Genomic DNA, 14,160 nt, shown 5'->3' on the forward strand with positions numbered 1-14,160 from the left:
GCTTATAGCTCACTCTAGGGATCTGCAGTTCATTCAACACATCCTTGCCTATGTTTTAATATTCCTTAAAGGCTTTCATTTTGGGAGTATACTTTCCTCCCCCTCCTTGTCCATTTCCCCAGGGAAGTAGGATATTTTATTTATCATTACAAAAATGGAAGGGGAAGACTGAATTTCTCTGAGATGACTGGTCATCATGGTATAACTAGAAGACCAGAGAACTAAGATTTAGATTGAAATTATTTGCTAATCTGGGTGACCTGGGGTTCATCCATCCTTTTCCCTCTCTGATTTGGTTTCCTCAGCTACAAAATAAAAAGAATAAGGAGGCCTGTTGTGCCTAGTTTACATCTTTGCTGTGAGGGTTAAATGAGATCATGCCAATAATAGGAAATCATAGTTTAAGTGCATATTTCCATTATGATTGTGATTATTATTTATATGTATCAGTATATTAGGAGTTTGTTAGCAATTGGATTCCTGTGTGCTCTGCTTCCTTTTTCTCCAGCTCCCAGAGACACAGAACATCCCTGCCAGATGGCTAGTTTGCCAGCTGTGTCTTGTTTTGTCATTGTAAATATTACATGCCCCAACTGGGAGACTTTGCTTATAATCTAGTATACTTTGTCCTTTATCTCTTGCAGCTTGAGAATTACATCGTGGAAAATATGAAGTCGGAGATGGCCCAGATACAGCAGAATGCAGTTCAGAACCACACAGCCACCATGCTCGAGATAGGAACCAGCCTCCTGACTCAGACTGCAGAGCAGACCAGAAAGCTGACAGATGTTGAGACCCAGGTACATACCCAGGGCTGGAGTCCACACACTCATCCAGAGGGTTTTTTTTTTTTTTTTTTTTTTACCCCCCTATCCTTTAACTTGCTCGGTAAACACAGAGCACATTTCAGCACAGAGATTGGGGAAGCATATGCATTTTTGTTTATTGGTAATAACAACAATGACTGCTTGACATGCTATGCATGTTTCTTTGGTCTTAATGAGGATTGGTATATTTAGCTTTGTGTGGGCTTGCAAAAACAGGATAGTAAAAGACCTAATCAGTGTTTAAGTTCAAATAAACACTGCAGCTACCAATTGTAATAGGATACAAGTGAAACAAGCTAACCATTTCAGACAAATCAGTGCCTTTGATATGCTTTTAGGAACTGTCTCATTTAACACTGGTAATGCTTCTCTAGCTGTAATGGCACCTGCAGAGGTTTTGTGCATTTATTGGATTGAAAGGAAAACTTCAAATGAACTGATCAGGAGTGTATATATATTTACAGATATTCCTCCCATTAGGGTCAATGACATACTTATTTGAGTAAAAATCAGTAAAACCAAAGGATGCTTTTAATTATTACTGCCACAAAACCAACCTTACAGTTTATAGCAAAGGGCAAATACATTTTTAATGACTAGAAAATAATCTCTTGGTGCCTCTGAAACATGGAAATAGCTATTCCAGTTATCATTCTGAAACTCAGGGGCAGATTCTGTATCAATCGTAGTTGATTTTTGAATGAAATTGAAGTAAATAAATGCGAAAATAAGGTGCAACCTTATTTCTTTTTATTTTGTCTGGGTTAGTGGCATCACAGATCATGCATTGAAAGGTCATGATCATTTGTATGGATAGAGATCATATGACACAAACAAGACTCCATGTACAAAGGGTACTTGTTAAAACCATTTAGAGCAGGCAAATCAGCGAGTTTGATTGATTTCTCCCACTGATACAGCTAGTGAATAGAATTCAGGGCTCAAACTCTCATGTTGTCATCTCTTTTCTATCCCTCTTGATACTAATAATTAACTAATCAAATAGAACTTAAATGTTCAATTGCTTTAGAGAAATAAGTCACACAGCCTTCAGAAAATATTTTTGTTGCACAGTGTCATCAGCTAACTATGGGGAAATGGAGGGAGGAAAAGCCACATTGTAATAAAATATTACATGACTTAATCTTTTATTGTCACAGTAAGTGTGGTGATCTATATGCTTTGACAACTTATGGTATAAAATAATGTGACCATATTTTTTCTTATTGTTATTATAAAATGCTATCTCTTCCAAAACGTTTTCATATGTTCAGAAATGGAAATATGTAATATACCCTATTTGACTGCACACTTCACTTCTTTATATATTTGTTATAACTCCAATGACACACATGACAGGGGTTTGTTGTATTTTTTCATTCCCCCAAGCCCTCATCTTAAGTTGTTTTTATTCTCCTGTCACTTGGGAATTGGAGTTGTGGCAGGGATGGGATCCTATTGTTAGCATTTCAATCTCTAACCTGTACAGTTGTATGTGATATAAGGTTTTAAAAGATAATAACATGTTCTGTGTCTAAGAGCAGGAGATAAGGACTTTATGAAAAATCATACAGAAAATCCTAAGAAAAAATAATGAGCACTCCTCAGTGGAACAGTTAAAGTTATCATTGAAAGCCAATCAAATCTTATTAGATATATCAAGGATGATTTTAAGATAGCCAAATCCTGAAAATCTCAAAAATCACAAATCCATCAAAAATAACAATGGGACAATCGATTAAACTTTGTCCTAATTTATGAAGAGAAACCCATGTGTTCATTTCATCTTCATTTTAAGGTCTTCTAGTTGTTCACGCTATTTGTAGCTGTGATGTTTTAAACCTTTTCTATGTAAACATATACCCATGTCATGCCATCATGCGTATTGGAATTATTGCATTAGGACATGTTCTGTTGAGAGATCTTACTACTGGATTCCTGAGGTAGGGCCAAGTTTACAAAAGGAATCCTGAATTACTTTTTAACGACAATTACTTGTATTAATTTATAATAAGCACTTATAAATGAAAACATCCTTCTGTGCTAACCAGGTAACCTCAGTTGGTTTTGCTCCTGTGTTTCCCTAAGTTGGCTTGGTATGTGTTACTTTTCCTAAGACTGACTTCAGGTCCTCAATTATCTCAAGAACTATGGCAGTGGCTTTCCAATAAATTTTAGTGCCCTGGCTTTCACATGATGATGTTATAAAGTTAAGTAACTTATTTCTTTCTAGTCCTCTACTGACCTTCTACATTTGCAACTTAAACGAAGGTGGTACAGCCATAGTTTTATAGATGAATGGATGATGAAACTGTGCTATATATACATAATGGAATATTACCCAGCATTAAAAGAGAATATAATTATGGCATTTGCAGGTAAATGGATAGAGTTGGATAATATCATCCTAAGTGAAGTAAGCCAATCCCCCAAGCCAAAGGCTAAATGTTCTCTCTGATAAGTGGATGCTGATCCATAATGGGGGGGGGCATGGGAAAAATGCAGGAATTTTTATGGGGCAAAGGGAAGGGTGGGATTCGGAGGATGCATGGGAGTAGGAAAGATGGTGGCATGAGATAGACATTATTACCCTAGGTACATGTATGACTGCACATATGGTATGATGCTACATAATGTACAACCATAGAAATGTAAAGTTGTACTGCAATGTGTACAATGAATTAAAAGCATTCTAATTAAAATACCTAGTTAAAATAAAGACAGTAACAATAACCAAAAAAAAAAAAGATTCTGTGTTTGATAAGCATCATGATCAGAAAAAAAAAAAAAAAAACAACCAGGATCTACAATGAGCACATCTAAGTAACCTTATTGGCCATGGTGATGAGAATGGAAAACCAACACCAAACCCTTTCCTTCATCATTAGTCTGGCTGAACATATACTTACTCTATTGTCAGTTTATACCCATATCTCTTCTCCTTCAAGTTACTCTTTTCAAGTATGCAATATGAAGGGGTTAATTTCAGGAATTACTTATGTCCTTCCCTGGTATATAATTCTGTTTCTCACTTCTTCCCCAAGCCCATTTCAGTTCGGGGAACTCTCAGACAAATCCCACTAAAATTCACCTCTAAATAATTGGCACATATCTCTGCTTTAAGTGATTTTACATGTGTTCACTATTTAAAAGTAATAATATATCCTGTGGGGTACATAACGGTATCCTTTATTAAGGTTTAGATCTGGAATGTCACCCAAAACTCATGTGTCGGACAATGCAGCAATGTTTGGAGGTGAAAAGATCATTTATGAGGGCTGTGACTTCCTTAATGGAGCAATCCATTTGACAGATTGATAATTTTAATGGATGTACAGGGAGATGGTGAAATTGAGAGGCAGGTGGGGCATGGCTGGAAGAAGTAGGTCACTATATCTGTCTCTGGCCCCTTTCCGTCTCTCTGTTCCTGGCTGTCATGAGCCCAGCATCTTTTCCCTGCTACACCCTTCCCCAAACACTTGCACTATGGCTTTTCTGACTTGCCGTTTGCCAATAGGCAAACCATGGACAGAACCTCTGAAGCCATGAGCCAAAATAAATCTTTCCTCCTTGAAGTTGTTCTTGTCAGGCATTTTGATCACCGTGATGAAAAGCTGACTAACGTACCGTCTTCTTTAAAGATGAGGAAACCAAAACACAGAGATGTGAAGCAACTTGCCCCGGATGAAAGAACGGTGAAATGTAGAGCAAGAATTTGAAGTCTGTCCATCTGTCATCAGAATCTGCATGCTTTACTAGCTCTTTCTCAATTTGGACTCTCTCCTGTCGTTCCATTCTTTCTTTAAGGTGACAGAACAGCAAATGGGTCCAAGAAGAGGGTAATCTTCTAAATCTGACAAAGCAAAAGATAATGCAGACTTAATAGCATCCCTGGATGCCTCCTCTGAATGACAAAGATGCTGCCACCACTCTGCCAGTGACAATGATGGTTCCACCTACTAGTACCCTTATGCATTGTGCCAGGGATGTCATCACATGTAACCCCAGGACCTTGTGCTCTCCTTGCCACTCTCCAGCTGTGTTAACTATGGGAAAGTTCTGTAGACATACAGGCTGAGTTTTCTCCCACCTCTAGTCATTTATATGGTCACTGTAGTGTTAGAACTGAATCAAATTTGAAAATATATTCTGAGTAGTTCCTTGATGCAAGATGTTTTTTCATAGGTCCTACAAAGACGACAACAGCAAATAAAGCAGTCCTTATAGTCAGTGGGTTTGAGTTAGTGTGGCAAAACACTTTAAAATCCTTTCTTAACTTTTTGTCAAATTAATTAGCTGTGGAGCTTTTCTTCACTGCCATAAAACTGTACCTTTCCATTCTACTGGGGTGGGTGTCACTGACCAGTGGCCCCAGCTGCTGTGTTCTGAAATCCATCACTGTGCTGGTACAGAGACCACAATTCCCAGTGGCCACTTCCAGGCAATGAGTCACTGTGGCAGGGATACTTAGTTTTGCTCCTGGGAGCTGTAGGACTCTGCTGACACATGACATTGCCCTTGCTGAACTTTCTCACAGCTGCCCTCAGGGCTGTGACTTCCACAGGACCTTCCTTCCCTTTACTCTGTTCTCTGTGGTTGGACCTGCATTCCAGGCTGAAGGCTCTCCTAGCTTCCTTTGTCTGATTCCCAGTTTTCCCTCACAGGTATTTTCCCTAATAAAATTTTCTGAATGTCTAATCCCCTTTTATCATCTGCTGCTCAGAAGTCACAAATTATCCTACCTGGTGTTAGATCTCAATTAGAAATTTGAGGCAGTTCACAGTTTGTTGAATGAGCATGAATCTCTGGGCAAAAACAGATCTGGTCTCATATCTACTCTCAAAGGGCAACTCTCCGAGTTGAACCTTTAACTTGATGAGGGAATTAGTTAAATAAACATTTAGCTAAACAAAATGGTGGTAAAATAAATTAGCTAGGTGGTTATCCAAAGAAAATACCCTGGTTATTAATTTTCTACAATGTCTGGAAACATGTTTGATAAGCCACTAGAAGACTCAGTAAGCTATGGCTTACAATTCCTGTTTGGCTGACTATTTCTTTTTCTAAATAAAGTTTTATTGAACATAGCAACACTCATCTAGTTATATGTTGCCTGTGGCTACTTTCTTGATAAAATAGCAGACTTGAGTAGATATACTAGATACACTAAGGCCTGCCAAGCTTAAGACATTTACTGTTTGGCCCTGTACAGAAAAATCTAACCAATTCCTAAAAAAATGATAATAAACTCTGAGAGAGCAGGGATTTTGTCTATCTTGTCCTTGTCTACTGCCCTGTCATTAGGATTTAGAGCAGAACCTGATACATAGGAGGCTTTCATTAAGTGCTTGTTAAATAATAACTGATGTTAGTTCCTTAATGTCTCTGGATTTTAACACAATGAACCCAAGTCCACAAGAAATATACAAAGGGTTGTGTTGATGGTAAAATATATATGCACGAATAGCTGGTTGATCAGAATATGACTTTGAAGGGAAGCAGCTACTACAAAGATGTTATGACTGTCAAAGAAATTGCCTGAATATATTTCTCTACTCCAAGGAGCATGAGAAATTTGTACACTTCCTGCCTCATAGTGCTTATTTAGTTTGTGCTTGGGAAAAGAAGTGTGATGCTATTGGATGCAAAAAGCGGAAGAGCTCATGGTGATTTGAAAGAAACCATTTTGTTAAATGTTTGTTTTGGTACCAGAGACTGAACCCAGGGGCACTTAACCACTGAGCCACATCCCTAGCCCTTTTGTGTATTTTATTTAGAGACAGGGTCTCACTGAGTTGCTTAGAGCCTCGGTAAGTTGCTGAGCCTGGCTTTGAACTTGTGATCTTCCGGCCTCAGCCACTCAAGTTACTAGGATTGATAGAAATTTTTATCCACTAAGGGAGGCACCTTTCTTAGCCTGTGGGAAGGTTCTTGAAATTTACAGTCACATGAGCTTATGTGAGAGAATTTAGACTCTGGAAATTGACTACCAAGTTTCCCTTCTGACCCTCATATGTTTTAGCTGTGTTGAAAGAGTTATTTCAACCCACAATTTCTGCAACTGTGATATAATTACTATCTACTGAATTTCATAAACAAATGAGTTTATTGCATTAAAAATGCAATATAAAATTGTATTGTTATAAATGTCATTATATTCAAATATAATAAGGTTATTATATTATAAACATATTACAAGTTATATAAATATAAAATATTATACATAATTATTATGTGGTATTAATTTTGTATTACTGTATCATAAGAAAGATTAATAATAATTTCATAAGATTATCTAATTTCCATACTCTTGTTTTCTCAATGGTTCCACCCAAAATTTTGTAGATGTTTGGTTTTTCAAGGTTTAAGAGTTCCATTTTAATTTGGGGTGGTCTTCTACTTTATTTTCCTTGAGATTCACATTGTTTAAAGAAACTAGGATGATCATTAGGACACTTGTCTCAAATTCTAAATTGATCTGAACATTTATTTTCTTGTCCTTTATTTATTCTTTCTTTCCGTGTAGTTTCTTTAGGCTGGAAGTTACCGTATCTAAAGGGTAGACTGGGTTCACTTGAGCGCTGAAGTAGGGTACTCTGTGGAATTGCGGCTCACCTCTTGCCTCTCCTCAGGAGGCAGGAAAGCCAGCCTGCTAACACCCTCAGTGATGCCGAGGTTGAACTTCGTCAAGGGAGTAACCTCCCTGTCACTCCACCCTGATGGTTCACTTACCCTGAGGAAATTAACAAATAACCTTGTTGTATGATTCTTCATGGCATTGCCCATCAGTGACCAAAATGTCACTTCATCAGTTTGGCAAAGGGTGATTTTATAGCCCTTCATTTCCTCTTCATTGTCAACTTTCACTCTGCTGGAAAAATCTAACTCTGCCAACCATCATATTTTATGTTACATTTTTTTTGTTTAAGAAACATAATTAAAAGCAAATAAGAGCCTATGAGTGAGGCTAATTTCAAAGTTAATGTGCTGTTCAAAGAGACTTCCTTTCATGTTCTGTATTCTCCCTCAATCTCTACCTTTCTTTCAATGGCAATGTTAATTTAAAGGCTGGAGACACTCTTAAAAATATTAAGCGGGGACAGGTATGGTGGTGCACACCTGCAATCCCACTGGCTCTGGAGGCTGAGACAGGAGGATCACAAGTTCAAGGCCAGTCTCAGCAACTTAGTGATACCCTAAAGGACTTAAGGAGACTTTGTCTCAAAATTTAAAAAAAATAAAAATAAAAAGGGCTGGGGATGTGGCTCAGAGGTCAGTGATTAAATGCCCCTGGGTTCAATCCCTGGTACTAAAAAAGGCAGCGAATGAGTGAATGAGCAGGATTATTTGTGATAGTGATGATTCCATTAGGAAAATAAAACACAGTGACCTGATGAACAGTGAGGGGCGTGGGGAGAGGGAGGGAGTTACTGTACAGAACATGGCCAAGAAGACTCAAATGATGAAAGGATATCTGGGTGTGGGAATTCCAGGTAGAGAAAGCTGTAGGTGAAAAGTCCCTGCAGGGGCAATGGATTTGGCATGCTGAGGTGACAGGAAGAAGGCTGTGGAGCTGGAGTGTGATAAACAAGGAGGAGAGTGGCAGGAAGTGAGATGTGGGAAGTAAGCAGGGTCCCAATCCCAGGGCCTCATAGGCCAGGCTGAGGACTTTGGAATGGAACTAATTGCCAAGGGAAGCCACTGGTACATTGAACACAGGAGGTGACTTGATCTGATGCATGTTTTTAGAAAGAGCTCTGCAGTTGCTCTGTGGGAATGGACTAGAAGTGGGCCAAGAAGCAGGAAGGCAGATTAGGAGTTGTAGTGGTCTCCAGAGTCGGGTACGGCAGCTTCAGTGGCCATTTCAGGTGGATCCATTCTGGTCTCACCGAAAGGGGAGAAGAACTGTCCTTTGTAAAATAAAACATTTTGGTGTTTGAGGATGCCAGGAAGTGTGATCAGAGAATGCAGTGGATAAAATAGAAAACGGCTTGTGTTTAACTGTCTGTGATGTGCCTGATTCAGTCACACCGTGTACCTTTCATTCATGAACAAGTCCCAAGAGTCTTTTCTGTGCCGAGCACTGTTCACCACAAGATACGAGGGTTTCACTGTTTCATGAACTGTCATTCAATAAGCAAAGAAACAAAAAGCTTAAATGGATAAAAATATGTTTATTAATTGAGAGTTGCATCCTTGTGTATCCTCAGTCTTTACATTCTCTACCAAGTTTTCCCAAGTGGGTCCTAACTCTATCTTCTGCAATATTTTTCTTTAAATGAAATGATACAAAATAGAAAATTGTAAAAAAAATTCTAAAATACTCCACAAACAAAATATGATATTAGTAATAATTTTAAGATTGGCTTTTAGAACCATATCAATAACAACTTAATATATAAATGAATCATAACAACTTACACTTTTTAAAGTACATGTGTCTCATCTCACTGTTTTGTGCCCAACTCTCTCCCCAACCCCATCCCATCACCACATGCCTTGCAGGGCTAGAACTAGAGTAAGGCCAATGAAACCAAGGGAGACTGAATCATGTATGTGCAGAGAGGGATCCTATCTTTATTTAAAAATAATATTCTCTGCAATGTGGGTTTTGCATATATATATAATAAATATATATTAAATATATATATTTAAATGGTGCATTACAAAAATCACTTATATGGATTGCCAAGGGTTGTATTTTGTTTTTTCATTTATTTCCATTGCTTTTAGAGTTGCCTCTCTCCTCAGCCTAGTTCCTACTTGCCCACCAGCAGATACATCCCTCTCCCTTTCAACACCCTACAGCCAAATCACAGTATATGTGAAAAGACTTTCTGTGAGCATCTGAAATAATGCCAAATTTAGACCTGCCATGAGAAAGGAACATTCTAAAAGTGTCCTTTTTAGAGGGAGGTCCTTTACATTAATACTAACCTTGCAAAAGTTTTCTCAGTCTCTTTCAATAAGTAGATCCAAGGAAAGTGTGATGCTATCAATGATTTCAAATTATGTAGGGAGCTTTTTAAACTAATTTTCCTTCTTTTTTTCCCTTTATTCCTCTGGTAAGGAGGGAAGGGCAAGGAAGGTTGAGGCAGAAGGAGGAGCAGAACAGTGACACAGTTTGAAGATATCTGCTGGAACTGCAGTGTGTATTCTTTACCTGGAGAAGGAGAGGTTTGGGTACATGGCTCACAGATCCATGTCATATTAACATCTCACTGGCAGCATGGGTCTTTGTGATCCAAAAGGAGGTTAGCACTTAGACATTCTGGAGGATCCACCAAGGTAGTGGAGTTGAAAGGATAAAGACAATCTGTCTCTAGTACAGTCTGCATCCCTGATCACTCATCTCCTAAAATTAAGGGTACAAATGGTTTGATTCTCCTTCTCCTTCGTTTTCTGTTTAGAGCAATAAATCAAGTCAGACTTTTAGTTTGAACCTCAGGTATTCCTTTGGTTCTTCCGTGAATTTGGGGCTCTCTCTGAACCTCAGTTTCCTCTACCATAAGGTGACAATGACAATTCCTCTTTTAATTGGCAGCCACATCTAGAAAGTGATATGACATTTAGAAGGCTTGGCATGACCTGTCATAATGGGTGTTCAAAAAGTCGGTGATTATGAATCTGTTTAAACTGTGTCAAGGTTATAGCATATCTATTTGGGTTTTGTAAGGTGATAAGTTTAGGAAGGTCTGTTTTACATGCCTATTAGTTATTCTAAATTATCCACAGTGTCTAAAACCTTGTGCTAATACCCACTTTGCATTTGTAAATGTTGGAGATAAAAATACGGAAAGCAACTCCATTTGAGTATCCTCTACTATGGTTTCAGGACACAAAAATTGAAATCTGAAAACAAATTAAACAACTCAGTGTCCTCACTTAACTGCAATCTCAATCACAAAAATATTGTATGCGTGAGAAACATATGAAGCAGTAACTGATAGAATATACACCATATGATTAATTATTCTTGAAGAAATATTACTTAAGAAAAAACTCAAAGAATCAATTGCTTTCTGCTGTTTACTTTGTGAATGAAGTTTGAAATGGTTTTCTTTTATCTTAAGGTACTAAATCAAACTTCTCGGCTTGAAATTCAACTGTTGGAGAATTCGTTATCAACATACAAATTAGAGAAGCAACTTCTTCAGCAAACAAATGAAATTCTAAAGATTCATGAAAAAAACAGGTGAGGACTATTCCTTTCCAAAAATATTTACGTATGCAGTTTTGTATCTTCCACCTCTCTGCTTACTCAAAAGAAAAATTAAGATTGCAGTGGTTCAAAAGAAATTAATTTTAAACATGAAATGCACAGAGTTTGAGACAAATGCAGTAAATATATCAACAATATGATCAATGTTTACATATTCACATTTCTGAGATACTTTTTATAACATTTAGCATTAATTTATCTAATGTTTGGTTATTCAAATCTACAAGAACATCTACTATTTATTTGATTCTATAACTAAATTCCAAGACACAAAATATTGGCATTTTCCAGCAGAATCAAAGTTAATAACCATAGAGAAGAGAATAGAGCCTCTCAAATTATCATTCAACCCACTCGTCAGTTTTTGCAAAGTAAGAAGATTATCAAAATCAGAGATCTTGCACTAGAGGGAGAAAAAAATTCATATTTTTTAAGAAAATTATTTGCTAATAAATGTAATCAAGAGTTTTTTCCTCATTTAAAACCATGTTCTTAAACATAATAAATAAATGTTTGTTAGATTTATAGATGTTATCCCAGTTTTGTGTTTTATGAATTATACATCATTTCAGATAAGTGGAATGGGACTTAGTGCTATCAAGACTTAAAGTCATTAACAATTGGTAACACAATTTAATAAAAACAGTGACTTTTTAAGGATGAGCATCTTGTATTTAATTGCATTTCTTTTTATTTGGACCACTAGAAGTTGAGTTTTAGCCTTTTTGCATTATAGTGCTTTAAAGAAAATAGTACTGATAGAAATTAGTGAAATAACATTGCGTTAGTGGAACCAGAATTACCATGTTCCAAACAAGGGAGGAACCTAAGAGGTCTGCTGTTTCTCCTCTTACTTCACAGGTGAGGGAACAAGACGCAGAGGAAATGACCTGTCCAAGGTCACCGAGCTAGCCTATGGCAGAGCTGGGAATGCAATCAGGGGTTCTTTGCTATAATCCTCCTCTTTCCACTTTCACATATGGCTTCAGGTTATCTACAACCTAAAAGGATTTTGCCACTTCATGCTAAAAAGTAGACCATAATGCCAACAATTACAATTAAACTTCTGCATGGAAAAAAATAAACCTGGCTGTAAGTTTAGAATCAGAAAGGGGTCACTCATGTGCTATGACTTGTATTTCTAAGTTATATATTTATTTATCCTTGTGCGGTGTCATGGGGTAAACTGTATAACTATAAATAAACTTGACAGGACTTGACCCTGAACTGGCTGCCTGATGAAATATTCTGGAATTGAAATCCTGTTGAAAAATACCACTCATCCTACTGTAGTCTCACATAACCAGTTCTATGCATGCATGTGACAGGCCTACTTTGCTTCAGCCATCCCTTGATTCAGAGTCCCCAACCTGTGCTTTTTACTCTTGTTGCTAAAATGAACCCTATATACATTCAGACTCTTCAAATCTTTTGGGAAACCTTTTTCCAGGGATCTTGAATATGTAGAACAATGGCAATTTTAGTTTTTGAGTCATTATTTGTTTGAGGATTATGGAAGTGACACACATTTTTTTTTTTGCAGCAAAAGGAGAAAATAAATAAAGGAAAATTAAAAGCCGTAGTTCTAACATGTAGAGATGAATCTTTTTCTGAATAGCAAATATGAATATATTCTTCACAAAAGGTTGTGTCATACAGTACACCCCTTTTCAGTCTGCTTTCTTTGGAGATAGGTATCTTTTAATATCAACAAAATGTCCCTCTAATAACATTCTTAATAGCTGTATGATATTTTGTTTTATAGGTGTAACCCAGGGTGGTTTTAACCCATCTCTCAGTAGGTGTGTTGCCACCTGTGATTTATCTTTTAAACAGTTGCCAGTATGATCTCATATCCGTTGATGCTTCCCGTATTCATGTGTGCATTATCTCTTGGTTTGTGTCTGGCACTTTAGCTGACAGGAGCTCATAAATTCAATAAGTAACCTTGAAGGGTCTGATCCTTAACTATAAAAACAAATGCCATCCTTAAGTATCAATTATACTAAGGTCTGTCTGTCCGTCTCTTTCTCTTTTCTTTTCTCGTCTCGTCTCATATTCAGTTGTTATTTTTTTAAAAAAATCACTTCTACCTAAATTCTTGGATATTTTGCCTTCCCAATATGATTTCTGAGCTGATCTCTGGTATTGTTTCCTATTGTGGGATTTTCACTAGGAAACATATAATTGTTTTAAAGGCAGACTGATTAAAAGTTGTTCTTTCTGTTCTTGCAGTAAAAGGGAATCAGGATGAACTCTCAAAACAATTTCCTCTGGTTAAATTCAAGACCTTCTCCTTGTGCTATAGCCTCTCAGAGACTCTGATTCCTGACCCCAAGCACACACACATGCCTTCTGCTAAAGACATTTTTCTCCCTAATTAAATTCTAATTCATATTGAAAACTCAAGTTTCTTTTATATGCAAATTCTATCATTTATTACTCATGATAATTTTTCAAGATCATGACAATTTCTTTTTCTAATAATATATGCATTGCACAAGGAATTCAGGTGTTTAGACTTTAATTTTAATACAAGACATGTCTTATATCCTTCTACACACTTGCTTCTTTTTTGACTCTGAACTCCTCAAATATGATGTTACCTTATATGTGGCTTTGGAGGTGTTTGTCTGTCAATTGTTTTACCTCTTGGCCTTGCTTGAATTTCTAAAGTTATCTGTCCTTTTGTGGAAGGGTCTAACATGTGCAAGGGAGAGTTGATGGAATATCTGTTCTTAAGCCAATTATATTTTTCCCTGAACCAATTTTGTTTTATTGTTTTGGTACTGGGGATTGAACTCAGGGGCACTCGGCCACTGAGACACATCCCTACCTCTATTTTGCATTTTTATTTACAGATAGAGTCTCACTGAATTGCGTAGGGCCTCATTAAGCCTCCAGAGCCGCTAGGACAACAGGAGTTCAGGTGTCTAGACTTGCACCACCATTCCTGTCTGAACCACTTTTTAAAAAGAGTTTTCTTTGTATAAACAACAAAGCAAATCCATTTGTGATATGTAGCCAATTTTCCCTATTTTGTTTATTGTTACCATTTATTTTCACATGTGCAATGGAATAAGAGGAGTTCTGCCAACCACTTCATACAGC

The 14,160-nt window shown here is 37.2% G+C and overlaps 1 protein-coding gene across 3 annotated transcripts in view; it reads left to right on the plus strand.

Annotated features, from left to right (window-relative positions):
* Angpt1 (angiopoietin 1) overlaps positions 1 to 14,160 on the plus strand; it is a 223,852-nt gene that overhangs the window by 126,853 nt on the left and 82,839 nt on the right. For all 3 annotated transcript variants that reach the window (XM_005316250.5, XM_005316251.5, XM_078016780.1), the window contains exons 2-3: positions 645 to 800; positions 10,901 to 11,022. In XM_005316250.5, coding sequence (XP_005316307.1) covers positions 645 to 800; positions 10,901 to 11,022 — 278 coding nt within the window. The remainder of the gene's footprint in view (positions 1 to 644; positions 801 to 10,900; positions 11,023 to 14,160) is intronic.

Source organism: Ictidomys tridecemlineatus, chromosome 7 (assembly GCF_052094955.1).
Source record: "Ictidomys tridecemlineatus isolate mIctTri1 chromosome 7, mIctTri1.hap1, whole genome shotgun sequence".
In the NCBI taxonomy this organism is placed as follows: Eukaryota; Metazoa; Chordata; class Mammalia; order Rodentia; family Sciuridae; genus Ictidomys; species Ictidomys tridecemlineatus.